General features: G+C 39.9%; 2 protein-coding genes across 5 annotated transcripts; one reads left to right on the top strand and one right to left on the bottom strand.

Annotated features, from left to right (window-relative positions):
• The first annotated feature begins 338 nt into the window (after positions 1-338).
• On the top strand, positions 339-12,081 carry arih1 (ariadne ubiquitin-conjugating enzyme E2 binding protein homolog 1 (Drosophila)). Its single transcript, XM_085165966.1, has 14 exons — positions 339-778; positions 3,790-3,857; positions 3,969-4,116; positions 5,210-5,302; positions 6,130-6,185; positions 7,321-7,387; positions 7,583-7,689; positions 7,783-7,825; positions 7,961-8,032; positions 8,354-8,484; positions 8,831-8,888; positions 9,317-9,577; positions 9,972-10,084; positions 10,168-12,081. Exons 1-14 carry the CDS (start codon positions 491-493, stop codon positions 10,250-10,252), a joined length of 1,590 nt encoding a protein of 529 aa, XP_085022092.1. The 5' UTR covers positions 339-490; the 3' UTR covers positions 10,253-12,081.
• Positions 10,569-25,850, bottom strand: prmt2ip (PRMT2 interacting protein). 4 transcript variants are annotated; one of them, XM_085165965.1, is made up of 4 exons: positions 25,336-25,757; positions 18,806-22,082; positions 15,580-16,273; positions 10,569-15,462 (listed from the first exon to the last, which is right to left on the bottom strand). In XM_085165965.1, the coding sequence occupies exons 2-4, from the start codon at positions 22,038-22,040 to the stop codon at positions 15,177-15,179; spliced, it is 4,215 nt and encodes a 1,404-aa protein (XP_085022091.1). In that variant the 5' UTR covers positions 22,041-22,082; positions 25,336-25,757; the 3' UTR covers positions 10,569-15,176. The 4 variants fall into 4 exon arrangements, with proteins under 4 accessions (XP_085022091.1, XP_085022090.1, XP_085022088.1 ...); XM_085165964.1 differs by lacking the exon at positions 25,336-25,757 and adding an exon at positions 25,766-25,850 and having other exon boundaries at positions 10,569-16,273; XM_085165962.1 differs by having other exon boundaries at positions 10,569-16,273; positions 25,336-25,756.
• Between the last annotated feature and the right edge of the window lie 89 nt (positions 25,851-25,939).

Genomic DNA, 25,939 nt, shown 5'->3' with positions numbered 1-25,939 from the left:
TTTTTTTAAAGACCGAACTATTATAACTCTGTTTTGGTATATAAAACACACACACACACACACACACACACACACACACGCAATCACTGCTTAAAATTATAGGCAACTCACGTTATATCTTTTTTTCTGTTACTAGCCTTCATTTATGAGAACGAAAGTATTTTACATTTGCATTTGATGTGACGCTTCAATTATAGATGAAAATTTTCCAAATTCGTACTTATTTGATTTAGTTGTTGTTGTTTCTTTTATATACACTTAGGTTAAAGCAAAAGTTTGTTATATTAAATGTTTTTTACATCCGTTTTTGTCCTGCTTGTCTGACGTAAGGCAGTCGTCAGTTGGTGACGCTGTGTCTCTTTGTTGGCTTAGCAGCAGCGGCGACGTTTTGTTGTTATTTTCGCCGCAGCTGAAAAACGGGCTCGGATCAACGTTTCATACGCTATAGACCTTTAGGTGTGCTTGTCACTTGCTGATAACCGCGCTAGGAATGGACTCAGACGAGGGTTATAACTATGAATACGACGAAGACGAGGAGGAATGTAGCGAGGACAGCAATGAAGAGGAACCCGACGACGACACCCTGGAGCTCGGGGAGGTGGAGTTGGTCGATCCCGTGGTGGCCGGTGGGGAGCGAGATGAGTGCGGTGAGACTGGCGGAGGGGGCCACGGCCCGGGCGAGGAAGAGGAGGAAGACTACCGTTTCGAAGTTTTGACTGCCGAGCAGATCCTCCAGCATATGGTCGAGTGTATTAGGGAGGTCAACGAGGTCATCCAGGTAGGTATTTTGGTATGACAGCATCAGGAAAGATCGGGGTCCTAGCGTAAAAACAGGCCGTGGATATTAGCAAAACCATTAGCCTTCCAGTAGTATACTTGTTATAGTTGTCAGTTTAAGAACAATGATGAGATTTATAGAAAACTAAACTTACATATATATAAGATAATGGCACTATGGAACTTGGTAGTTAAAATGAAGACATGAAAATTTTTCCTATATATGTGAAGGTAAAAATTTCCATTAGGACTTTTCATCCAGGAAGTAGTCCCATCCCTAAGTTGGCAGCAACGCTTGCTAAGCTAATGTTAGCTTGCTGGCTACCTAGCATCTTACAGCAAAAGCTCTAGACCAGGATGGCGTTAAGTGCCAGCTCCTGTTAGACGACAGATAGTGTGCGTTGAGCAGTTAACTGAAACTTGGTTTTTCAGAAATTCTGCATTTCTAAAGCTAAACCTTGCGTTTAGTGTTATTTTTACGTTGGACCCAAAGGCTTGGCCAGCGGTAAGTAGCAAGTGGGATGCTAGCTTAGTTACGCTTATGTAAAAGAACGGGTTATGATAATTTCATTTTTTACCAATAACATAAAAAGTTACATTTTGCGATAGCTTTTAATGAAATTTATGAAGAAATTGGGGGAAGCTCTTCGCTTTAAGCTAGCGTTAACCTGGGCCTCCATTTCCTTTCACAGAGCTTCACTTGAGCTCAGAATAAAATGGAAATGATCTTGATAACTCAGCATCCAGTTTGGTATCTGAGAAAATGCGTTGGAGTTTTATGTTGATTTCTATATAAACAAGCCTAAAAACTAAAATTGGCCAATAATGATACTAATGATAATAATGATAATGATTATTTTTTCTATCCTATGGCCGCATGGCAGTTTCTTTTCTACAGCAAAAACGAGTAACACGGTGATTTTATCCCCGTTAAATATTGTTTATGTTTAATTATTAAATTTTCGGGGTTTTGCAGCACCAACAAATGCCTTTAAAGTTAATTCATACATAGACCTTCTGATATGAAGTTTTCGATGTAGAATGTGCTTCAAAAAGCCAGGACTTTATTAACATGCATTGGCTTCATAGTGGTCAAGTTTACATCAACTTTAGTCATCGGTACTGAGAAGTACTACTAATCTTTTGACCAACCCATTCATATCAATGTGGTTAGATCAATTAAAAGAACATTTTGCAGTGGAACCACAAAGAATAACAGCTAAAGGAAGTGTAAAATTGAATCAGTGCCCTTCTAAAAGATACCATCATCATTGTTGTATGTTTTGCATATCTGTTTTAGGGTGTGTTAGTGTTAGCTAGGTGTACATAATACAGTCAGAACGTACTAAATATGTTGTCAGTCCTTTCCAATGTTATGATTTTTGTTATCTCAAGGTGTATCCTGACTTTATTATTCCTCCAAGGTGAGCACCAAAGTAGAGATATACAAGCAGAGCTGTTTTTCTGGGCAAATGAACAGTCCATTACATGGTTTTTTTTAATCATTACAAACACTATTTAGTACCTTACAGTAATTTCACATTATCACTAAAGACATAGTCAAAATTAAGTATTATTGTGTCTTAGAATACAGAGTTATTCTAATCCCTGAACTATAGTAAATGGAGTATAATAAGAAATATTTGTATTAACAGGTACATGGAGAGAGGTTCCTCATCATCCCTAGTGCTTTCCCTAAACTGTACAGCCTTGGCACTGGACATAGTCCATTTTATGATACTGTTACACCATCATTCACATTTTCAGATAGTTTGTGAGATACCTGTTACACATTTAGAATACAACAAACAAACGATGTGTATACTATCTGTTTCTGAACCTGACACGCTTTATAATTCCAAAGTATTTTCAGAATGATGGTGTAAGCCAGTGGTTTTCCTGGTTCTGAAAAGCCTTTGTGGGGAGTGACATGGCCAAAAGCATGACTGGTCCATTTACCGACAAGGGTGTGAGTTAGCATTACTTTATTTGGAAGAAATGTAAACGTGTTTCTGGACAGCTCCTAAAAATGATATAGTTCTTGGGTGGGTAAAAACACATTTAGCAACATAATTCCATCAGATATGGAGGTGATTTTGCTTTGGCTCTGACTAGAGCTTCTTTCTGGTGGGTGAATCCTTGCATCCTTTCTTTACCCAACTTAAACCACTTTCATATCAATGTGTAGGCTTCAGTAGCCTAGAAATTTTTTTTAAAATTTTATTTCCCCCCAGGCAAAAGATCTACAAAAACAGTACTTTTATAGGTGTTTATACATCTATGGCTCTCTAACTGCAATTTGGACAGAAAGTCCTGATATTAAGCCACAAATGGGACTGGATATATATGATCAAGCATGATGATTAAATCCATTTTGTAGGGTATTTATTAGTTCGAGTCATCAGAAATCACAATTGTCACATCAGTGGGACATAAGTGCCACATTTGGCTTCATACAGTGTAATATGCATACAGACTTCTAAAGACTAAAACTTTTTGTTTATTTAAAAAATGAAAACTGTCTCAGTTGTGTCATCTTTAACAGCTACTGTGGTTATAAGAAAGGAATAAGTGCCTGAGTGTGCTTCATTGAATAGCTCTGCAATGAATACAAACTTTTCTAAATATATTGTCTATTATTATGGCCTTAGATTGTGATGATTTAATTTTGTGGTAACTTGTAAAGCTGTAGTTGCTTTGTGTTGTATTTAGTGTAATGGGCAGCTGTTTTTATGTCCATTCACTGATGTACATGGGTGAACAGCAAGATCAAATATGAGAACTTGCTTATGTTTTCTAACCCTATTTCTAATGTGCAAAATAGTTTAATGTCCTGCCATAGAACATATTACCTTTACCTTCCTAATTCAGTACTTATCTTTAATCAGGCTTTAAAAGCTGAAAAGGCCTGAAAGCCATTACAACCGTTGGATCCTCTAGCTCATTGAAACTAGTAGAAGTTGCAAGTAAAAATCAAAAAAGTTTCTCACAAACTATTTCTTGTTCCTTTAGAATCCTGCAACAATAACACGCATTCTTCTCAGTCACTTCAACTGGGATAAAGAAAAGCTCATGGAAAGGTAAGAAATTCTGAATTACATTCTTGGCCACTTTTAACTTCCTGACAAGTGTCAACCAAAAGGTTCATAGCAGAGCGTATCTAAAAGCTTATTTTATTTCAATCTATTCAGGTATTTTGATGGTAATCTGGACAAGCTTTTCTCTGAGTGTCATGTCATTAACCCGAGTAAGAAGCCCCGAATACGTCCTCCAATCAACACTAGATCATCGGCACAGGACATGCCATGTCAGATCTGCTATCTGAACTTCCCCAACTCTGTGAGTCACATAATGACACTAACATGGAGCTCCACTATCTTAACGTGTTGTCAGGCAATTTAATGCACACTTTAACTTTTGTAATGCAAGTGGAGAAACAACAGGAGAGCATCATCAGAGGCAGGGACATTGTAATCCTGTTTTGTTACAAATGGGGAAACCCGTTTTATTTTTTATATTTTAAAGACTAGTTAAAAGCTTTGCTAAAAGTCATTTAACATAACAAAAGGTGGTTACAACAGCTAAGAAAATAAATTGCTAGGATTTTGGTTTCTTATACATGTTATAAGATCTTTATAAACAGATACAAACTTATCCCCCCCATACAATAGCATTTTTTTTCAGCCACATTTATTCAGTAATAGCTCCTCCCCATGAACAACCTTGGATTTGGTGACTGTCATCAGGCCAGAGTGACATTAAAAATACAAGGGTGGAAAAACAAATTACATTTTTACATCTCTCTGATCAAAGCTATAGATAAGGACTCAGTAGCTGTTTTATAAAAATTGTCCTCCAATAACAATATTAATAAAAGAATTGTTCTTTGAATATAAAGCTGTTCAATAACATAAATGTCACTTGTCTATTACATTTCTTTTGTTGAATGGATTCTAAGAAATTCCAAAAACATATTGTATGCCAAATTTATTTTATACCAGTTATGCCAGGCACTGCTTTATTTAATGCAGTGCACATTGCAGTCTTCTCAAAACAGAGGTGCTTGGTGTTTTTAAAAACTGGTAAAGGAACCTCCTGGGGGGAAAGGGTTTAATGTTAAGGTGAAAATGGATCCGTAAATAAAAGGCACACATCATCATGTTTAGTTCTTCAGTCATGATGATGTGATGTCAGAACTATGGATTACCATAACTATCTGAATTTAGAATATTATCCTTTGGAGCACACATTTCAGTGTTATTTCAATCGGGTTGTTAAAACAGTGTGTAAAATCCAGGTGATGTTTTTCTTAGAAGGGTTTTCACTGGCCTCTGAAGGCCTTTCCTACCTGGTTACTAATTTTTTGATACCTTGTGTGTTTCATTCCAAATTATAAACTATCAGCTTTTTGTTGATACTGTTTGTTTAACAGTATTTTACAGGCCTGGAGTGTGGACACAAGTTCTGCATGCAGTGTTGGGGAGATTATCTGACGACCAAAATAATTGAAGAAGGAATGGGACAGGTATCTACTTCAAAATTTTAAGATTTATTTAGAATAGAACTTGTGACTTTACTCAACAAGTGGCAATGTCCGTTTTCTCTTAATCAACAGTAAGAGGGCACCAAAAGTCCTCAGCAGTTCTCGTCTACCTTCTCGCTTACCAGCCTATGTGCAGATACAGATACTAGTAGCCACTATCCAACCAGTATAATTTACAGATCAACTCATTTGATATTAGGATTGGATATCAGTGTAATCCTAACTCAAAAAGCTGAACTGTGTGTCCATGACAGTGGGATAGTGTGTTCAGTTCAACGCTGTTGTGCTCTGTTTGTTACACCATGCGTCAGCACCTCTGCTTGGAAGTATTTCATGTCTGCAACATCAACATTTCTTTCTTTGTATCTTTGCAATAATTTGAATTGTTCATGTTAGTTTAAGAATTTCAGACCCTCCCATGATGAGTCGTTTGGTCTTCTTGCTCTTTTGCAATTTTTCAGTACTTTGAAAAGCTGTGACGAGTTCTACGTTAGCTATTCTATTCAGTGACACGCATCCATGCACTCCTTTTAATTTATACATATAACGCAGATAGACTTTCAAAGAATGACACAGTGGCTGTAATTTTGGGGGTTTCATTGTCTTCACTTGACATTTAGACAGAGTTTGTGTTCTTGTAACTGTCACAGGGCAAGCCTAAAAAAGTTAAATCAGAAAGGGCAGCTGCTCTTCCTCTTCTTTACCACTGTGATCCACCAAAAACAATTGAAGAGGGTGCTGTTTGACACCGCCTTTACTATTTCAAAAGGTGGTTCTCTAATTATCTACCTTCTGTGTTTCCTTTACAGACCATTTCTTGCCCTGCTCATAGCTGTGACATTTTGGTTGATGACAACACAGTCATGTGAGTATCTGTGCATATATTTTTTATGTTGTTACATATTGGGCATTGTTCAATGAATAGCATAAGAAGTAAAATATATGGCAGAAGAATTTAAAATAAATAAAAGACGAGAAACAACATTACTGGTCATAGACTGCATATAGAGGTGAAACGTAATCGCCATAACATCATCGAAGTCCCATTGTGAAGCTGAGTGTATTCACCATCATTATCTTAGCTTTTTGAAACCAGATGTCACCAGAGTGGGTTAAGGGGCATTGTATGCTCATGCTGTAGCGGTTTGTTAGTCAAATGGGAAAGCAAATCCTGCTTTGTTGCCCTCGTGGACACTAATTAAGACCATAATTAACAAAAAAATATATATATATATAAATATATATATTTATATATATATATATATATATATATATACATAATTTGAAATTGTCATTAGAACTCATGAAAAAAAGGATTTACTGTGGTCAGAGCAAGGGAGTGTTTCCCATAGTCCTCTTCATGCAATCAGAGCACTTCCCCTTCTCACAGCTACTGTAGTCTTTTTTTTTTTCATGTAATACATTCTGTTTAATTTTGCAGTTGTAGCCAGAAGCTTGTAAAAGTTATAAATACACACATACATTTCAGTCATATAGTTAAATCCATATAGACATGCTTTATTGATTCCTTTTTATTTTTACCATATTGGTATGAATAGAAACCATATGTTAAAAGGATTTCTACCTGTTGTTTTGCCTTGTAAAAGAAACCAGTACAAGGCTTTGAAGTTGACCCTTTTTGTGTTTTTCAGTGTTCATGTTCAGTGTAAACTCCAAAGAAATATACCTGAATAAGCACGGACGCTAATCTCTTGTACCAGCTCTTAAGCTGACAGTAATTGTCTTAACCTACATTCTGATATTACCAGCTACCAAGAGACCTTACTGTATTTTCAGTAATCAGTTTAGGCCATGCATTCAAATAGAGTTTGCATATGAACTTGTACTTTTCTATTTCGGAATGTTGCTTCATAATGAGATAACATTCACATGTCAGCTTACAGTAATACTTAGCATATTTTCTTGAGTAACGCTATCTTTTGATGATCTCACTCATGTTTTGTAATGATGGCTAATAGATTATTTGACTGCTCCCACAGGCGCCTCATAACAGATTCAAAAGTGAAGTTGAAGTACCAGCATTTAATTACAAATAGTTTTGTAGAGGTAAGAGATCTTTTTTTCTTCTTCTTGACAGTATTTCAAGATTGAATATTAAACTTTGATCAGTAATGTGAGCTGCTGGGTTGTCTCTTAATTGCCCCTTGGGGATAAATAAAGTCTGAATATGTGTACTACTTTGAAAAGCAAAAAATCTTATTTCTCCCCTCTGAGTCAAATTTGTCTCATTACTCGTTTTAGTGCAATCGACTGTTAAAGTGGTGCCCTGCACCAGACTGCCATCATGTTGTCAAAGTCCAGTACCCAGATGCCAAGCCAGTGAGGTGCAAGTGTGGACGCCAGTTCTGGTAAGAGAGAATTTTTTATTATTTTAAAACCTTTCTTGTAAATTTATTTGCAGTTTTTGAATAATGTGTTTGATATTGCTCCCTTTGTTTCAGCTTCAACTGTGGAGAAAATTGGCATGATCCTGTGAAGTGTAAGGTGAGCGAAATGGAGATTATTTTCTTACCTTAGAGAAAAATTATGCTTTGGATTCAGCTTCTTTTTAAGAAAAATATTAAGATTAGCATTCAATACATGAATCCATTTCCTTCTTCTATTTTAATGTGTTTGCAGTGGCTGAGAAAATGGATTAAAAAATGTGATGATGACAGTGAAACTTCAAACTGGATTGCAGCAAATACCAAGGTGTGGATTCTGAGTTTTTTTTTTCTCTCATCTAGTTTTGTGTTATGTATTAAGTTTAAATAAGATTAAGATATAAGTCCCTATATTTTTGTCATGTATTTGTGTGCTGATAACCTGTCATAAAGTGTGCACACCTTACAGACCTGACAGTTGTTGACAATTAATGTTTACAATCATCAGTGCATATCTGTGAATGATAGTTTTACAGGGCCTTGCCCATTGTTGCTTCATTTGTTTCTGCAGCCTTTTTCTCAGTCTATAGCATGAATCATTTCCTTGAATTACTGTTTTTAAATAAAATTAATGTAATTTCATTCACAGGAATGTCCAAAATGCCACGTGACCATTGAGAAAGATGGTGGCTGCAATCATATGGTTTGTCGAAACCAGAACTGCAAAGCTGAGTTCTGCTGGGTCTGTCTGGGTCCATGGGAACCACACGGCTCAGCCTGGTAAGAATCACTAGCTCACATGCTTGTTATGTAGAGTCTTTTGTTTTAGTGTCTGCTGGAAATGTCAGAACAGGGGATGACTTTTTCCACCTTTTTGTTGTTGTTGTTGTTGTTGTTGTTGTTTTTTGCTGCACTTAAATGACAGCTCAGGTTTCTTACTTCCTCCATCATCACTTGTTTGGGTTTTTTTTAATGGCCCTAAAAGATGTAGAGATTAAAATTCAGATTTTCTGTGTTAGAGTACCACATGAATGTGAATTTGACCACCTTAAACACACATAGTATAGCTTATCAGAGAGAAGAACATTACTCTTTTCATCTCAGTTATATATTTTTAATATTTCAGGTACAACTGCAACCGCTACAATGAAGATGATGCCAAGGCAGCCAGAGATGCTCAAGAGGTAATCAGTTATATTGAAGCTTCAAAATTTTTGTACGTTATTCTATTTGCCAGATGTATAAACTCAAGTAGCCTCATCTGTTGTACCAAGCATGGTTTATGTTCCAGTTAACGCTTACATCTAAAAATGAATTACAGTAATTCTTGAAGGGGAAAAATCATGATTAAATAAATAACGTGACATTTCTATAGTTTACAATAACTGCAACTAAAATATATCTGTATATTGGATATCGTTTTATAAAGAATTGCTGATAATTACATGATGATTCAGACCTGACAAACAGTTGAGACATTTCAGTATGTCTCTGATATTTCAGTGCCCAGCGAGAAAGTAGAGTGACAGTCTATTATAAGTAAAGATGAGCGTGCTCACAATAAAGGAAGTCCATGCTGTGTGTGTATGTGTGTGTGTATGTGTGTGTGCAGCGCTCCAGGGCAGCCTTGCAGAGGTACCTGTTCTACTGCAACCGCTACATGAACCACATGCAGAGTCTGCGCTTTGAGCACAAGCTCTATGCTCAGGTCAAGCAGAAGATGGAGGAAATGCAGCAGCACAACATGTCCTGGATTGAGGTGCAGTTTCTGAAGAAGGCTGTGGATGTGCTGTGCCAGTGCCGCTCCACACTCATGTTCACTTATGTCTTCGCCTTCTACCTCAAGAAGAACAACCAGTCCATTATTTTTGAGGTAGGGCAGTTTTTGGCTCAGATACACTAGTGTGATTGTACCTTTTTTATATGAGATATTTACTATCGTGCTGGAAAATTTTGGTAGCATTATTTGCAGCGGGCATGAATGAATCCAACATGGCATACAAACGAAACTGGACACCTCACCAACCCCAGATGTAACACCTTTTAGCTTTCGACTTTTGTGGAAGCAGTGTTCGTCTCTCCCCCTCTTTCATTCACACAGTTTTTATCTTCATGGATGAACTAAGTGCTGAAGAGCTGTTTTTTGTTTTTGTTTTGTTTTTTAACTACTTTATTAGAAATTCTCATAGATTAGACATTTGTTCCTTTAACTCTATTGTATAGTGGAACGTTGCTTATCTGATTATAATGCAATTATCACTCATCAGAACAACCAGGCAGACCTGGAAAATGCCACCGAGGTGCTGTCAGGCTACCTAGAGAGGGACATCTCCCAGGATTCCTTGCAGGACATCAAGCAAAAAGTACAAGACAAGTACAGGTCAGTGAAGGAAGAACTGTACTGGTGCATGCCATGGCTGACTTTGTGTGTTTTGGAGCTTAAAATTTGTCCTGTGTCTGTAGATACTGTGAGAGCAGGCGAAGAGTGCTGCTACAGCACGTGCATGAAGGCTATGAGAAGGACCTGTGGGAGTACATTGAGGATTGAGAACACGTCCCAATGCAACGGACTCTTGAGTATCTTGACAAACTAGAGCGCTGATGCAATTTAACAGGGCAGCACAGGCCTTCTGCCGCCTCTCCTTTGGCAAACCAACCACTTTTGCATCATTTTTTTTTCTGGATTTGTTTAACAAAATCTTCAAAGTAAATTATATTTAAATAAAGGGTAGAGTAATAAAAAAAGTGTACTACAGTATTGTTAGCAACAGAGTGGAGGGTTGAACAAGCAGAAGATCCATATTAAACAAATACATCCTTTTGGCTTGTATTGTAATACCTCCCCTGAACTTGTTTTCCTCATGTTTTTGTTTTTTTTTTTTGTGTGTTGTTTTGTTTTTTTTTTGCTTGTGAATCTTTTACTCTGTTTTGATTTTGACTTTTGTTTTCCCATCAGTGTGAAAATGTTTTCAACACAGCTTTAATTGTCCTGGCCATGTCTGCAATGTCTGCAATATGTGGTAAAGATCCTTGTCTGAGTGGCTGAATGTTGATAGGCTGATTGCAAAGGGGCAAAGACATTTCAGGGGGGAAAAAAAGGAAGAAAAGAAAACATAAAAAGAACAAAATAGCGAGTCTGTATTTTTCAATTTGTAAATAGTCCATATGCATGGAAGTTCAAGAGCAAGAGTGGCACGTGTTTGCATAATTTTCAAATATTTATTCTTTACCGTGCTTTTGCCATGTAGGTTGAGTCTGTCTACTCTCCACAGACTGTTGATGTTTGGAGGTCTTTGGCAATAAGATATTCGTCCTGTCATCTGCAGTCCCTTCAGAGCAGTCGTAAGTTATACCTAACCAGTAACTCAACATGGAGACTGACAGAATTGGCTTTAGTTTCCAGGTAATCACATAAAGGACTCAGTGAAAGTGCACAGAGGAGCAGGATAAAGTTTTACAGGTCAGAGGTGAGGTAGAACGCACCGGCCCAGTGTCTCTCTATGCTAACCTTTTGTTGTACCCCCCTAGTTGTTTTTAGAAGTGTTTAACATTTAAGAACATTACTAATTATTTGCAAGAGCCAAACTGAGTGACATTCACTCCTTTTTTTTTTTTTTTTTCCCCCTCTTTCCTGACGTGGCTTGAGGTAGCCCTCCTTAAAGCTCAGCTTGCACCTTGAGAATTGAAAGAGGGTAATGGAATGTACTGACAGCGCGGCGTTGCACTGCTGCTAATTGGGCTCGATCACTGTCAAACAGGGTCAGGCATCTGCATCACTCTTGCAGGGAATATTGGAATGGAGGTGGTAGTGGCATCATCTCCATTCAGGAGCTCTCTTGCCTTGCAGTGAGACTGAACATTGCTTTAATTGAGCTACACAGATGGACATGTGATCCTTAAGGAGCTGAGGGAGATGGGACAAACTTCTAAAGGTTGTAGGAGTGTTTTGTAAAGCTGTTATGCTTTTTCATTAAAGACTGCATTTTTTGGTTTTGTTTTTTTTTTTTGTTTTTTTTTTCCGCACGTGTGTTGAGGTTTTGGCATTGAAATGTCAGTTCCCCTCAAGATTTTGCATTGCTCTATGTGGTGGTTGCTCTGGTTGTCAAGCTCTCTGCTTGTAAATGCTTGTTCATCTGTTCTCTGAAATATGGCAGTCTTCAAAAAGACTGACTGGAGGGGACGCGATTATACAGGCAGTGATACGAGTCTGAAGATGACACCAAAGTGTCAGCCATCACTGAAACACATCCTTTGCCCCAGTTTCAGATCTTTGGGGAATTCTTTCCCAAATGCTTCTTATGTGTTCAAACGCATTATTTTATCCTAGCAAATTATAAACTGTATTGTTTATTTGAATAAATGTCATGACAAATCTAATTTTTTGGAGTACTGTGTGAGTCATTAGAGTAGGTTTTCTCTCATCTTAATTACCTTAACATCCATGAGTCACTAATTCCCCCTTTTTTTTTTTTTCTTTTTTTTTTTTCTTTTTTTTAAAGCAGTGTTGTGTTCTGCAGACCTTGCCAGAGTGTCTTCCAAAATGACATGGAATTAATTTGATAACTTTTAAATAAGAATTTAAACTTTTTTAGTTTATTCAGAGTGTTCTATAGCAATCAGGTGGTTTTGTTTTGTTTTTGTCATTTTAATTCTCTCAAATCCCAAACTTATGATGATACAAGGTGAATGGATAAAAGATGGGCTGTTTTCTCCAAGCTGTCTTGCAGTAACACCAGCTGTAGCTTTGCTCATTAGGCTAATGTACTCTCCAGGGTTTTCATTGTGTCTGCTAGTAGTTCATGAACATCTCAGCTTAACGGTTGGAGTAACAGAAGCAGCTACTCACATTAAATTGACATCCAAAAGATGTCAATTTAAAGACATCTTTTGGATGTCTTTAAATTGACCCTTACTTTATAAAAGATAGTGCAAATTGAAGATATTTATAAAACTATCAAAGATGTCTTGGTAGTGTAAAAAATGTTTGGGGGTGGAGTTAGTTGTTTTACATGAAAATATTAAAGTGCAAAACGTTGCAAACATTTTTTTTGTTTTGTTTGGGTGTTTTTTGGGGGGGAGGGAGGGGCGATTTTATTTTTGCAGCATCACTCATTTAAGTGTCTGAGGTGTTTTGAAAGTGTGTCATTATGAAGACTTCCACTGTTGTACTGTCACTGGTATAAACCAAGTCCATCCCTGGAATTGCATTTTTAAAATAAAGAGCATTTTTGACAGTATAGTGTGAATGTAAGAGTTACGTTTTCAGCCACATGATGGGGACAAAGACACCAGTTCTGACAAACATGATTATTAATTGTGAGTTTCAATTTCAAATGCACGGTGTTAAAATGGAAGGTGTGACACAGAACACATTATTTTTGACAGCTTATCCATATTTAGCACCAAACAATAACATTTGTCTCAAGGTGCTTTGTACAAGTTAAAGATCCAACAGTAAGACATAGGAACCTTAACAATCAAACACCCCTTTTGAGCAAGCACTTGGAGATAGTGGGAAGGAAAAACTCCCTTTTAACAGGAAGAAACTCTGGGCAAAATCAGGCTTGGGAAAAAGCAGTCATCTGACACAACTGGTTGGGGGTGAGGGGAGGAAGAGAGGACCCAAAATTCATAACTAGTGATTAAATGAAAATGGTGTATAAGGACAGAGTTAAAAAGAAATGCTCAGTGTGTCATGGGAAGCCCCCAGCAACTTTAAGCCTATTGCAGAGTAACTAAGCGTTGAAATTGTTTTTAGCAAAAAGGGAAGTTTTAAAACTAATCATAAAAGCAGAGAGGGTGTCTGTCACCTGAATCTGAATTGGGAGCTGATTTGACAGAAAAGGAGTTTGAAAACTTAAGGCTCTGCCTCCCATTCTACTCTGGAATATTTTAGGAACCACAAGTAAACCAGCAGTCTGAGAGCAAAATGCTCTGTTGGCGTGATATAGTACTATGAATTCTTTAAGATAAGATGCTGCTTGACCTTGTATGTGAGGAGAAGGATTTTAAATTAAATTCTGGATTTACCGGGCGAGCCAATGAAGAGGAGCCAATATGGCAGAAATATGCACTAATGAATTATAATAGTCCAGCCTAGAAGTAATAAATACACAAACTAGTTTTTCAGCATCACTCTGGGTGTATGGTTGATTAATAAGCTGATGTGGACGATTGCTTCCGCTCGTTCTCCTTGGCCTGTTCTTTGAGGATTCTAACAGTATGACTTAAACTAACATAATCATCCTGCTTTAATCAGGTTTCAATTCATTCATTTAGGAACACATTATAGCTTTACAAGAAGTCTTAACATTGTTTTTTTCCCCTTCTCTTGAATATTTAGAGTTGAGAAGTGACAAAACACGATGGTGAGGCAAATGCTTTAATTCAGTCTGCAGAAGTAGGAAAATCATACAAAACGAAACCACGATTTGAGGTTCAGTCATAAGTTTCACACTGACTGTATACAGCGCACTCGGCTTGTGTTTTTAAAACCTGAGCAGTTTCAACACAAAAACTACAAAGGGTTGAAAAATTAAAGGAGCTTCCTCTACTGGAGGGACTGGACCAAGCTTCTCAAAGTTATTCAGTGTTTTGACTTTAGTGCTTTCACTCATTTGGTATTTTGCTGATGGTGGTTGAGGGAGCATCCAAGAGCGCATCCATAGGTGTCCAGCTGGTTACGTCAACCATAGTATATATTATTTACATCTTTCTCATCAGCCACTCAGTGAAACCCGTGTTCCCTGTGTACAGGGGCACTGTCATCTTGAAAGAGACCATTTCCATCTGAACAGAAATGGGCAAAGGTGGCGGCTCAGAGCAACTTTGCATTGATTTGCAGTGTAAATTTGCGTCACTGTAAGGGTCAACGTTTTTCCATTTAATTCATCACCGGTCTTTACATTACTTACAATAAGGCAACCACCATCATCAGGGCCAAGATCAGTTTTCTGCATTAATGCTATATGTGACTGGCACTGCATTACGGTTACAGTACGGTGCTTGAAAGTAATGCTCATTCAAACTACGCCAAGCCACTAATTTCCCTCTGCTGCACTGTTTCAAAAGAAAGGTCAGGATGACTTAAAAAAATAAATACTCCACTGATGCTCGCAGTTTATAAAAGTAAAGGGGCACAGTGAGGCAGTGATTTCTTTCGTGTCATCAAAATTTAATTTATTAAAATAAAGTTACCGCATAAATGATAAGAATGTAAAAAAAAAAAAAAAAAAAATGAGCTAAACACTGAACATAGCCCATCACTAAAGAAAGCACAACTTTGTGCTTACATAACAGGCAATTTTTAGGTGACTTCATTATTTTATATAAAAGATGAAGTAGAAAAAAAATAATCCAGTTCACCTTCATTCTCGAGGAACCTTTCGTAAGTGAGTTAAGAAAAAAAAAAAAAGCTCAGCTGTCGTTGCGCTCACAGAGGTGTCATAGCATTGTGTGTACGTGCCTGGAAACTAGTCTTCAATTTTGAGCCAGCCTTTTTTATAGTCTATGAGAAGCTCGAGGTAGTACTTCCACTCTGGCTCGCTGTCATACCTGACCTCAAATATGGTCTTAAGGGGGTTGGGGTGAGCCTCGTGGATGCGCAGCACCTCCCCTCTGTACCACACCTCTGATTTGTCAACTTCCTCGTACAGATGGCGGATCCTCTTTCCCACCAACTCGGGGTAGCAGAACCTCATGGCCCTCTGAGCCCTCTGCACAGCTGAACGCAGGACCCATCGCCTCCTGTGTTCGGCGCTGTGACAGGCAGACAAGTACGGACAGTATTTGATCTCCAAAAGTGATCTATGTTTTCTTTTAGAAGAGCTGCCAAGGGGTCTTAAAGCATGAGAGAGGCTTCCTGTTCTCCCCCACCTGTGCTTTGCTTTGGGTGTCCTCCTGTGAACGTCGGCCTCACCGATCACACTCTCCCCGTCATCAGTCTGTGAGATGGAAGCATCAGCAGATGTCTCCGACTCTGACACTGCTTGGTATCGAGCTTTTTTTCTCTTTAGACCTTCACTAAGTATCTTCCTCAGTTTAACAATGACTCCTGAGCAATTCTTAGAGTTTTCCTTAGATTTGACTGATGGTGAGGACTGACCAACGTGCCACCTGCTGGAAGATCCCTCAGTTTCTGCGTCGCTCGGGAATGGGGATAGCTCGTCCAGTGTTAAAGGACACATCCATGAAATATATGGATTCTGCTCTGAAACCATATAATCAGTCCCTTTATTATCACTCTCCTGGGGCTCATGGGCGCTGCAGTTTTTCTTTGCAGTTGTGCTGACAGTGCTTTCAGCTACAACCTTGTCCGTATCCCCTCTCTCTTCCTCATCTGACAACCTGTTTTCTAGAAACGTACGCCTCGAACTGCTCTTTACTCTTCTTTTAGTTTTATTCCTGTTCAAATGCAATTGTGTTTCCTCATCCTCTGAACATCTCTGGGGTTGCAACTCTGAGTGCGAGGCTGCGGAGGCAGTGGTGTCAGAAAATACAGGAACCCTCCCGCTGTTAGACGCTTCACAGCTTCCATCTTGTTCCCTGTGATCGGAGTCCATATCTAATCCTGCAACACAGGGAAAATGGCAAAAAGAGAGCTCAAAACAAATGCTGAAATATCGCAGATATATATAGGATTCTGCTTCCTCACAAAGTGGGAAGATTAGAGGCAAAGGAATTTATGCAGTGATCAGGGAAACAGTTACAAGTGAGCAGCAAGTCAGAAACAGACTTTCAGGATTTCTGACAAGGAAATATAAAATGTTTCCTAAAGAGCTTATTTCACACCTAAACCTAAGGATTTCAGCTTTTGCACATCATGATCCTCCACCACGAAACACCCTTACAGCAAAGATGGAAGAAAAGGCTATGGGAATAAACACTAAGGCTGGGAAAAAGTCAGCTGCTGCGAGGGGTGCTATCAGTCACGGATAAAACAGCAGTGAGGCAAGAGGAGGGCAACAAAAATGTTCAGACACTAGAGTCAAGTGCTCCAAAACCATGTGAACCTATGTCAGCAGTGAACAGCAGTTCAATTAGGCCAAGTTCAGTAGGTTCAGGAAGAAAATACAATCGAAGCTGTTGACAGACAAAATAAAAGGCAACTATAATTTTTTTTTAAAAAAAGGACGACTCTATTGATATTCTATAATCTTTGTATTTTCAACTAACTACATAAAAACTCAAAATATTTAATTCAAATAAAGTTGATTAACTTAGTTAATATATGTAACATTTTTTTCCACCTATAATTAGAGAGCACTGTTATTATTTAGTATGTGCAACATTTCATGAATACTTGAATGTGATGATGATGAAGTCTGAAAGTATACACTAATCAGCCACAGCATTAAAACGACTGGGAAAGGGATGCAAGTTTGTATTAGTATTTGGATTTTTTTTTTTTTTTAACCCAGATATGTTAACCCAGTCTCAACACTGACTCCAACCCAAACACAAACCAGATCCACAGAGGACCTACCCTGCAATCTAGATAACCCACGTCCTGGTCCCAGAAACTGTACCCCCCCAGATGGAATGGGTCAGAACTGTTCAGGAAGCACCTGTTCGATATTTGGAACTTGGTTTTAAGGGTGTGTCTGATCAGTTTATCAGCTTCAATCTTGTGACAAGATTGAAGCATTCTTATCAGAAATGCAGACGGTGGAGAACACAGCCAGGCAGGTGAGGAAGGAAAGTTTTTTTTTCATGAGATTTGACTGGTGTTATACTATTGTCCTGTTCTTTGGACATTACATACTCATATTCTCAGAAACTGCCTAATGCAACTTGTATGCAGTGTAGATGTGGGTTAGTTAGAGATGGTACAACAAAGGATGAAGTCACCATCTTCTGTGACCTCTGACCTAAAAAAAAAAAAAAAAAAAAAAAGTGCCACACTTAATCCCTCTTGTGTGTAGCGGCCTCTCACTTCCTTCCCCTCATAATGTCATCCACCAGCCTGCCTTACGCTGTTTCAGCTACAGTGCTGTAAGTAGGCAACAAATTCATATGTCCCCAAGCAGGCCAGCTTAGCGCCTTTCCCCCTCTACCCACCCACAGTGTAATCATGCAGCTTCTTGTGATTTGTTACTGAAGGTTAGGAGAAAAATTTCCTGCTTTCTAAATCAGGAAAAAAAGCAAAAGAGTAGTGAGATTGAGGGACAACAGGAAAAAAATACCTGGACTCTCTTTTGGACGTCAGATGAGGTTGATTCTGTAAAAAATAAATGGATTTTATTTTGAATAATTCTTCTGTTTTGATTGGTTACTTACAAAAAGGGCCAATTAATGCAGAAAATATGCTTTGAAGGAAATATGATGCTTTATAATGATATCTAAAAGGGTCATCAGTTCACATCGTGTACCGAAAGGGATCTCCTAGAATGCTATCAAAGTTATACTAAAGAAACAGGGATTTTCATAAAACCAAGCAAAATGAATCATCATAATTAATAATAAGAAATTACAAATCTTTTTACAAGTAGGAACATAGTTTGCGCTAATCACTGAGATGATATATTATACTTTATATGAATACTAATTTTCTTGTTTCTTAGCTATCCATCCATCCATTCGCTTCCGCTTATCCTTTTTAGGGTCGCGGGGGGCGCTGGAGCCTATCCCAGCTGTCATAGGGCGAGAGGCAGGGTACACCCTGGACAGGTCGCCAGTCTGTCGCAGGGCTAACACACAGGGACAGACAACCATTCGCACTCACTTTCATTCACACATTCACACCTAGTGACAATTTGATTATCCAATTAACCTATCCCCACAAGCTGCATGTCTTTGGACAGTGGGAGGAAGCCGGAGTACCCGGTTAGCTCTTAGCTAATTCACATAAATAATAGCTTATATGTAGTATTAAATTACTTGTAAAATATTTTTAAAACCATTGGCCTTATAGACATTTCCTCACACAGTTGCGTCCGGTGCTGTGGGGAAATTAGCACATGGAGGACTCACTGCAAAACCTGTGTGTGTGTGTGTGTGGGGGGGGGGGGGGGGGGTGTTAATGGTTTAAAGGGCTACAGTGTTGTAACTGTAGCAACCATAGTGGTTTGTCTCGGTATGTCTGTGTTGAATGTACACTCACCCAGCTGTTTGCAGACGCAGACATAATACAGAAGGTTGACCGCGTTGGCATAGACGTCGGGCAGGTGTTTGAGGGACATCAGTCTCCTGAGTCTGGAGGAGCAGGCTCGTTTATGAAGCTGGATGAGGATCTTCTCTTCAGAGAGCGTGGTGGGTCGCAGCTCGACTTTGTGCTCCTGCAGGACCTGGTCAATGAAGCTGCCGTGGACCATAGGAAACAGCAGCTCCTTGACCACCAGCATGGGGAGAAACACTGCTCCCGTCCGCATGACGTGCGGAAAAGGACAGCGTTCCTGGATCGAGTACTCTCTTAACCTGTCGAGGACCGCGTCAAGTGCCGATTTCATCTCCTCGTTGAGCCAAGCCTCTCTGGCTTTTACCCCCAGCAGGCAGGAAACTTTCTGGACTTTGGTCACGTGAGACACCGATTCGGTTATTTTCAGTTGGGACAACCACTTTTTAAGGTCCTGCTCTGAAGAAGTCGACACAGATTTGGACACAAGCTTACAGAATGACTGGTGCAGCTCAATGAAATGCTTGCGGGTGGGCGTTTGGACATCTTGGTTTGGTATGAACTCAGCTGCTGGCTGCGCAGTCGGCTTGTGTGGTGGTGGAACAGGGAAGTAATTCTTGCCGTTAGGGATAATAATCTTATAGGTGGAAAGTTTAAGACACTGAGGGGGAATGTTTTTGAAATTTAGTTTGCTCCCAGGCAGTGGAGTCATGGGTTTGGGGGCAAGGATGAGCTCCTCTTTGTGTTGTGTTGCTTTTGTGTCACCTTCAGAAGTCGCGTTTGTCTGTGCAGTCATCTCAGCAGGTTTGGACTCATCTGAAGTCTTATTTTCAGCTGCTCTAGATGGCTTAGTTTCGTGTTCTTCAGGTTCAATTGTCTTTTTTAAGAAAATAGGTCCATCATCAGGTGAAGCAGTCTCTGTGGGCTCTTTTTTGACTTCCATTTTGCTGCTGTGGTTTGGACTAATGCTGTCATCTGTAGAGCTGCTGATATCTAATTTATCTAGGTTTTCTACTTTAATATTTTTGGATTCAACAGCTTCTGCAGCACCTTTCTCTTTTGGAGTATTAGTATGAGTTTCTTTAAAAACTAGACACACAACAGGCTCCTGTTTAGCTTGATCTTGTTTCTTTTCTTTGTCTGGCTTGGATTTAACTTCATGCTGCTCAGAGGACTGACAGGCTTTCCCTGATGCTCCAGCTCCAGAGATCCCTCTCGAGGTCTGCAGATATCCTTGGTAAGGTGCCAAACTGAAAACAGTGTCAATAACTGGCATAGGGGGAGAGTCATTCTTATTTCCTTCTCGGATAATCTCCGTTTTCAACTTTTGTCTCTTCCTGGTCCATTCCACTTCATATAAATCCTTATCCTCCTCTTTTATTTTGACAGGTGAAGATGAATGGGAAATGCTCCTCTTTAGACACTGTTTATTAACAGCGGTTTCTGGACTGGACACAGAGCTTTTATGTTTGCTTCTTGTTTCGACAGCAGGAGAATCGATACTTTTGTGGACATTTGCACTCCTAGGCGCGTCTGTGTGGATCCGATTTGAACTCCGATTGGGCGACTGAGGTCGCCACACGGCTGGGGAAACTGGAACGTTTTTTGGCTGAGTCGGGCAAGGGACTTGAGATTCACAGGAGGAATAGTCCACTGCTCTGTCCACATTCAAGCCAAGTGGTGGAAGGATGGGTGGGTCCATATGCAGGCGGTTGAGAGGGGGGAAGAATCCTCTCATTTCTATAACTGATGGTGAGACACCTGGCTTGCTCACACGTCTGGCAGGGCTGGTTTGAGTCACAGGTAGGAACGGTGAGGAAATGGGTAGGTGGTCAACATGAAGGCCGGGGTGCTTGGGTTTGTCTTTTTGTAAACTGCTGGCGGACACCATGGGGTGATCCATGTGTTGGCTGGATGGCGAAACATTTTTGTGGCTAGGATGAAAAGTAGGTGATGCATGTTGCCTTATTAGGGGGGCTCTGATTTGGCTTGGATTTAAATGAAGTCTTGGAACAGCATAGCATGGATAGTTCAAACCCCGCATAAAGGAATGATTTGGCAACATTTCAGTGCTAGACAAAGGCAAAGGAATTTCAGCATGAAGCGACTGAGGCACTATGTAATGCTCCCGAGGGTTTGAGCTTGTGTGTTTATGAATAACGGCAACATCTTCTCTCTGCTTACTGCCACTATCTTTACACTGGGTTCTGTTTTCTACCTCCACATTTGCCTGGGGGTAGTAAAACACTTGGTGCTGCGCTAGTTGGCCATATTTGGACATGGGAGAACGTTCCTGATAAACCTCTGAGGTCATATGCTCATATGTAGGGTGGGAGGGGTAAAGGCTGGGGTAGCCTCTGGGGGAAGTCTGTAAAGGCTGGCTATGCTCACTTAAAGAACCAAACAGTGGACGAGTCGGGGTGCAGGGGTAACTGCTGTAGTGCGGCTCAATCACAGCAGGCAAAGTTCTTCCTCTAACAGGGCTGTATGAGTCCACAGTCAGCCTCTTCAGTGTATCTGTGCTGTGTTCAAACTGTAAGACTCTCTGTTGAAGCACCGTTTCTTGTCCTTTCCTTTCAACAGATGGTTTTTCAGCGTAGTGAGCATCAGTTTGCATCCAGTCACGCTCATATACAGTGTTTGGTATCCTTGGAGAGCTATGTTCCACACTGTAGCGTTGTCCTAACATGCAACCCAGTTCATTACAGCAGGGATTATGTCCGTAAACCGGCCTGGGAATCGCTAAGTAAACAGAGTTTTCAGTTGGGGGCGATGAAGTCTCACCTCCAGTTTTTTGTTTTCTAATAGGTAACGACGCTGCAGCTGTAGGACTGCTGATCTCAGGACTTTTCTTGTACCTCATAAAGCCCTGTTTTACCGGGGTGTGACGCGTAGCAGAAGACTGAGTTTCCTCTGAAGAATTGCTGTCGTGTCTGTAAATCAGATGGTTTCCCTCCATGCCAGAGAGGTGACTCATAGTACTCCGGTCGTTCAGCAGAGATGTCTTTGAGTTCCTCCAAGGAGAAGTGAATCCCGCTCCCTCTTTTCCTCTCGGGTCATAAGCAAAGAAGGCCCCATGGCACGGCAGCGTCTGCTTGCCCAGGAAACCAGACATATTGTGTGGTTTTGACAGTCCTGCAGATGCTACCGTCCGGTCAAATAATGGCATCTTGGCTCGTAACACTGCATCAGTGAGGGTTTGCATTGACTGGTTGCTCATCATGTAGTAGCCTTGTTATGATGATTCATCAATATTGCTCCGAACCTGCCAAAAAAAACAAAAACAAAGCGCAACAACAATTAGATCGTGGCATTTCTCACTGAAAAACTATCAAGTTTGTTTAACACTGGAATCAATCCGACTATGTTAACATCAGATATAGCAGCGAAGTGTGTTATGCTCAGCAGCAGAATCATGAGATAAGAACCGACATGACTTTAAAAAAAAAATTGAGGTTTATCTCACATATCACACTCACGCACATAAATGGTGGAATAAGAGTCCTGCATGTGAAAAATAAGTAACTATCTGAGGAATGTGTGGGGATCACGTGGAAGAGAAAATCCCCACCCAGGCCAGACGGCCTCAGATCATCACCACACAGGTCACTGGTGTAAATAAACACGAAGAGTCTTCAGGGTTTATTGTAAAAAGGCTTTACTTAATAATCTTTGATGTACATTCATCGCTATTTCATCCCGTCTTCCTACTGCAGCCCTAAACATAGTTTCCATGCCACTCCTTCACATTACAAATAATTGCATAACCACATAAAATCACAGTTTTAAGACAAATAATAACTGGACCAAATTACTTCTAAGTCATTCCTTTTGACCTTGTAAAGTAAAAAAGCAAACATGGCTAATAAATGGTTCCTACAGTGAGTTACAATTTAATTCTTGTACAAGGAGAAATTTCAGGTTTGAGAAAGGTTTTACACAAACTGCCAAAGAGATAGTTGACACATGATGCACCAAACCGACTGGCTCTCCCTGTACCACCTCCACTCCAACTGTTACTTGTGGTAACATAATATCCAGGTGTGACCGAGAGCAGTCTCAACTTCAAGGCCATCTGTAAAAATGAGAACTACACTGTAGCACAACTGTTGTCATTTCTGCGAGTCACATATGATGTGTTATGGTTTTATCATGGCTTACTTCAAATGTCAATGTGTCACTGTGATCGTATCAAAAAGGCTAGGCTCGCTTTTGTCGAAGTAGGACTTATCGCCTGACCTGGCATGCACTTCTCATGTCGTGTTTACATTCTCAGACAAAACAAGTGGAGTTGTTGCTGTTCTGCATTTTATTACCACAGCCCTCTGGTCATACCGTAGGTACTTCTTTGTTATACTTCTTCAGCGCTGTTTTGCATTTGACTCCTATTTATGGGAATTTGCTGATTCGCTTTTAATGACTAAAAACTCTTTTTGGTAACACCTGACACTGAAACTAGTCAGCTACCAGTTCCTCCTGTCAGCTTTTTAAAATGAAAGATAAGAGTAACATCCAAACAAGACTTTGGGGCTCAGCAGGTAAATGAACAGTGAAAAATGATCTGCAATGACAGATGTGTAATCCACAAAGTGATAAACACTAGCCACAGTGACCACAGTGCAGTATCAGAATCCCCCCCCACACACACACACACACACACACACATTTCTTTCCTAAGAAAAAAGTATTTTTGCACATTCTTGATATTTTCACTTCACTCTCTTTTAGTAAGTGTAAAGCTGAGCGTAAGAAGTACAGCACATTTTCGCCAAGGAAGGTTCTGCAAGTGTAAAAATTGGAAAGCAGAACAGAAAGCCCGCCTCCAGTTTGGAAGTAAATGATTGAGAGTTTAGGGGGGGGAGAGTTTCTGTTTAAATGTGGAATACAAAACCTTCACTTGAGTAAGATGCTAGATGCATCCCATCCCATTTTTAAGAGATAGATACAGACATATATAACAGATAACAGATACATAGATATACATGTCTGACTATCTATCAACCTCTGCTTAAACTGCTGCCACTCATGACCCAAGTCAAGCTGTGGACCAGCCATCGCAGATATCAGCACTAACAGTCAAAGATCGTCTAAACATGCTTAACATTTCAGCTTTCGAACCGTGTTTGTTTTCAACACGTAAAGAAGATTTTTAAAAGTGATAATTTAACAATCACACTAAGGAAAATTATTCCAGGAAAAATGCCGCTTCACTAAAAATAAATAAATAAATAAACGTACGTATCTCCTAAATCTGCAGAAAAAGATAACGTCGTCACGTGATCTGCCATGCAAGCATGTGCAGGCACCGATGAGGTCATAGAGGAGATAAATTATAAATTATACCAAGGTTTATTTGCACTCGCTTGCTGACTACGCGTGGAAATTTGGCTCAACAGTTAAAGTGTAGAGGTTTAGCAAATACAACATCTGCCAGCACAATCTGTGAATGTAAAAAAAATGATAAGACGTTCTGAGAATAACTGAAAGTCTTGGTGAGGTTTAGAGAAGTAAACTACTTTTTTTTTTTTCTTTAATCCCACACAGTGACCCTCTCCAGTCTAATGACAGCACAGCACTGAGATCTTATCTTCTCATCCTGTTGACACCTTTCACAAAAGTGGTGTGACGGCTTATCTGTATATGGCGAGGAGAAACGCGGTTTATGTGCATGGAGGAAACTGCGCAGAGCTGTTTTCAACGGACTAAAAACCGCACTCTAAAATTTGTGTCTGCCTGTGTGCATGCGCCTTTGTGCGTCCTCCCACTCCCATGATCTGTAGGGCAAGGGTGATGGAGAGCGTAACTTTCGAAAACAAAACGCCCGTGGCTTAAAACCACGCGAGAGAAGAGTGAAAAGATAAAAGCTTACTTCAGTCCAGTCTAGCAATCATTAATCATTATCTGATCACCAATTAGTCTCTCGGATATGTTGAAAGATCTCCGCAAGTTCGTGTGACATTAAAAAAAAATCAATTTCCTCCAATATGTCTTAGGCTTAACCAATGAAAACGGCTCACGTCCAAACATTAAAAAACGGAACTTGAACGAGGAGAAAAAAAAGTTTATTCTCAGCTTCTCTTGACATCCTCGTGAGCTGTAGCTTACGATACACATATATTTGCTTCTCAGCCAAAAATGTTAAAGTACGAGACCTGCCGAGAAGAGCAGCCTGCCAAATTTAATAGGACGCAAATAATATGAAAATAAGACGGGCGTAAGAGCTTGACTTTCGTTCACAGAGCGAGTCATTTCCATACAGCCGCGAAAGCCTCGTAAACCACGGCAAAACTAAAACCAAACTAAGTTCCAAACACACACACGCACACGCGCACACACACACACACACACACAATCAGAGGATGCATAAATCGATCTCGACTGTATGAAATAGTTCCACCTTCTTTGACGCACTCTGACAGCTTTACTAAAAGGTTCACCGGTCCTGCTTTTCTGACTTTACGCACTTCTGCATCACAATCAGTCGTCAGTTGCTTTAAACTGCGAACAACTCTCCTTACCTCACCCGTGTAATAAATGATTTCCACAAAGACTCCATGAAACTTCTAAGAAAAGAGTGGGCAAATCTCTCCGCCGCCCGTGGAGTGGGTCAGTCCAGATGCGTCAATCCCACCAAATGAAGCGACAGCACAGCCTACTAAAAAAACTGCTGCGCTGCTGGCCCGAAGTCCACGAGGCTTTTAGAGAAGTTAACAAACTGAAGAAAAGACAAAAGGAAGGAGGATGGTCTTTGATCAATAGGCGGAGTCACACCCTCCCTCTATCCACGGCTTGTTTTCTTCACATGTCATGTTTTCTCGCTTTCAGTGACTTTTTGTCCGGCTGCCAACTGTCTGCTGCTACCGCTGAAATTAATTTAAGAGTCGGGGTTTTTGCCCCTTTTTACTCCCTGTCAGATAACACACGTTTGTCAGGTTGACTCTTTCTCACCTTCGCGCCTTTGCCCGGTTCCCATGCCCGAGTGTCAGAATCGGACATGTCAGTCTCGGAGCAATAAAGGAAATCACGTGTTTATAATTCCCCGTTCTTTATCTTTGTGTTGACTTGTATGCAAGTCATTATCCCACAGCACCTCTACGGTTACGTGAACTAGTCACTGCATAC

The sequence above is a fragment of the Neolamprologus multifasciatus genome, chromosome 7, assembly GCF_963576455.1.
Source record: "Neolamprologus multifasciatus chromosome 7, fNeoMul1.2, whole genome shotgun sequence".
NCBI lineage: Eukaryota > Metazoa > Chordata > Actinopteri > Cichliformes > Cichlidae > Neolamprologus > Neolamprologus multifasciatus.
Note: the sequence above shows the minus strand (reverse complement) of the source record. Positions and strands in the feature narration are given on the sequence as shown.

Coding starts and splice junctions, on each gene's coding strand:
- prmt2ip (XM_085165964.1), bottom strand. CDS start 22,040: ATGATGAGCAACCAGTCAATGCAAACCCTCACTGATGCAGTGTTACGA. Junction 16,274..18,805: donor CTGCGTCTGCAAACAGCTGG/GTGAGTGTACAT, acceptor CCTGTGTTGCAG/GATTAGATATGGACTCCGAT.
- arih1 (XM_085165966.1), top strand. CDS start 491: ATGGACTCAGACGAGGGTTATAACTATGAATACGACGAAGACGAGGAG. Junction 4,117..5,209: donor ATCTGAACTTCCCCAACTCT/GTGAGTCACATA, acceptor TTTGTTTAACAG/TATTTTACAGGCCTGGAGTG. Junction 8,033..8,353: donor GGATTGCAGCAAATACCAAG/GTGTGGATTCTG, acceptor TTTCATTCACAG/GAATGTCCAAAATGCCACGT.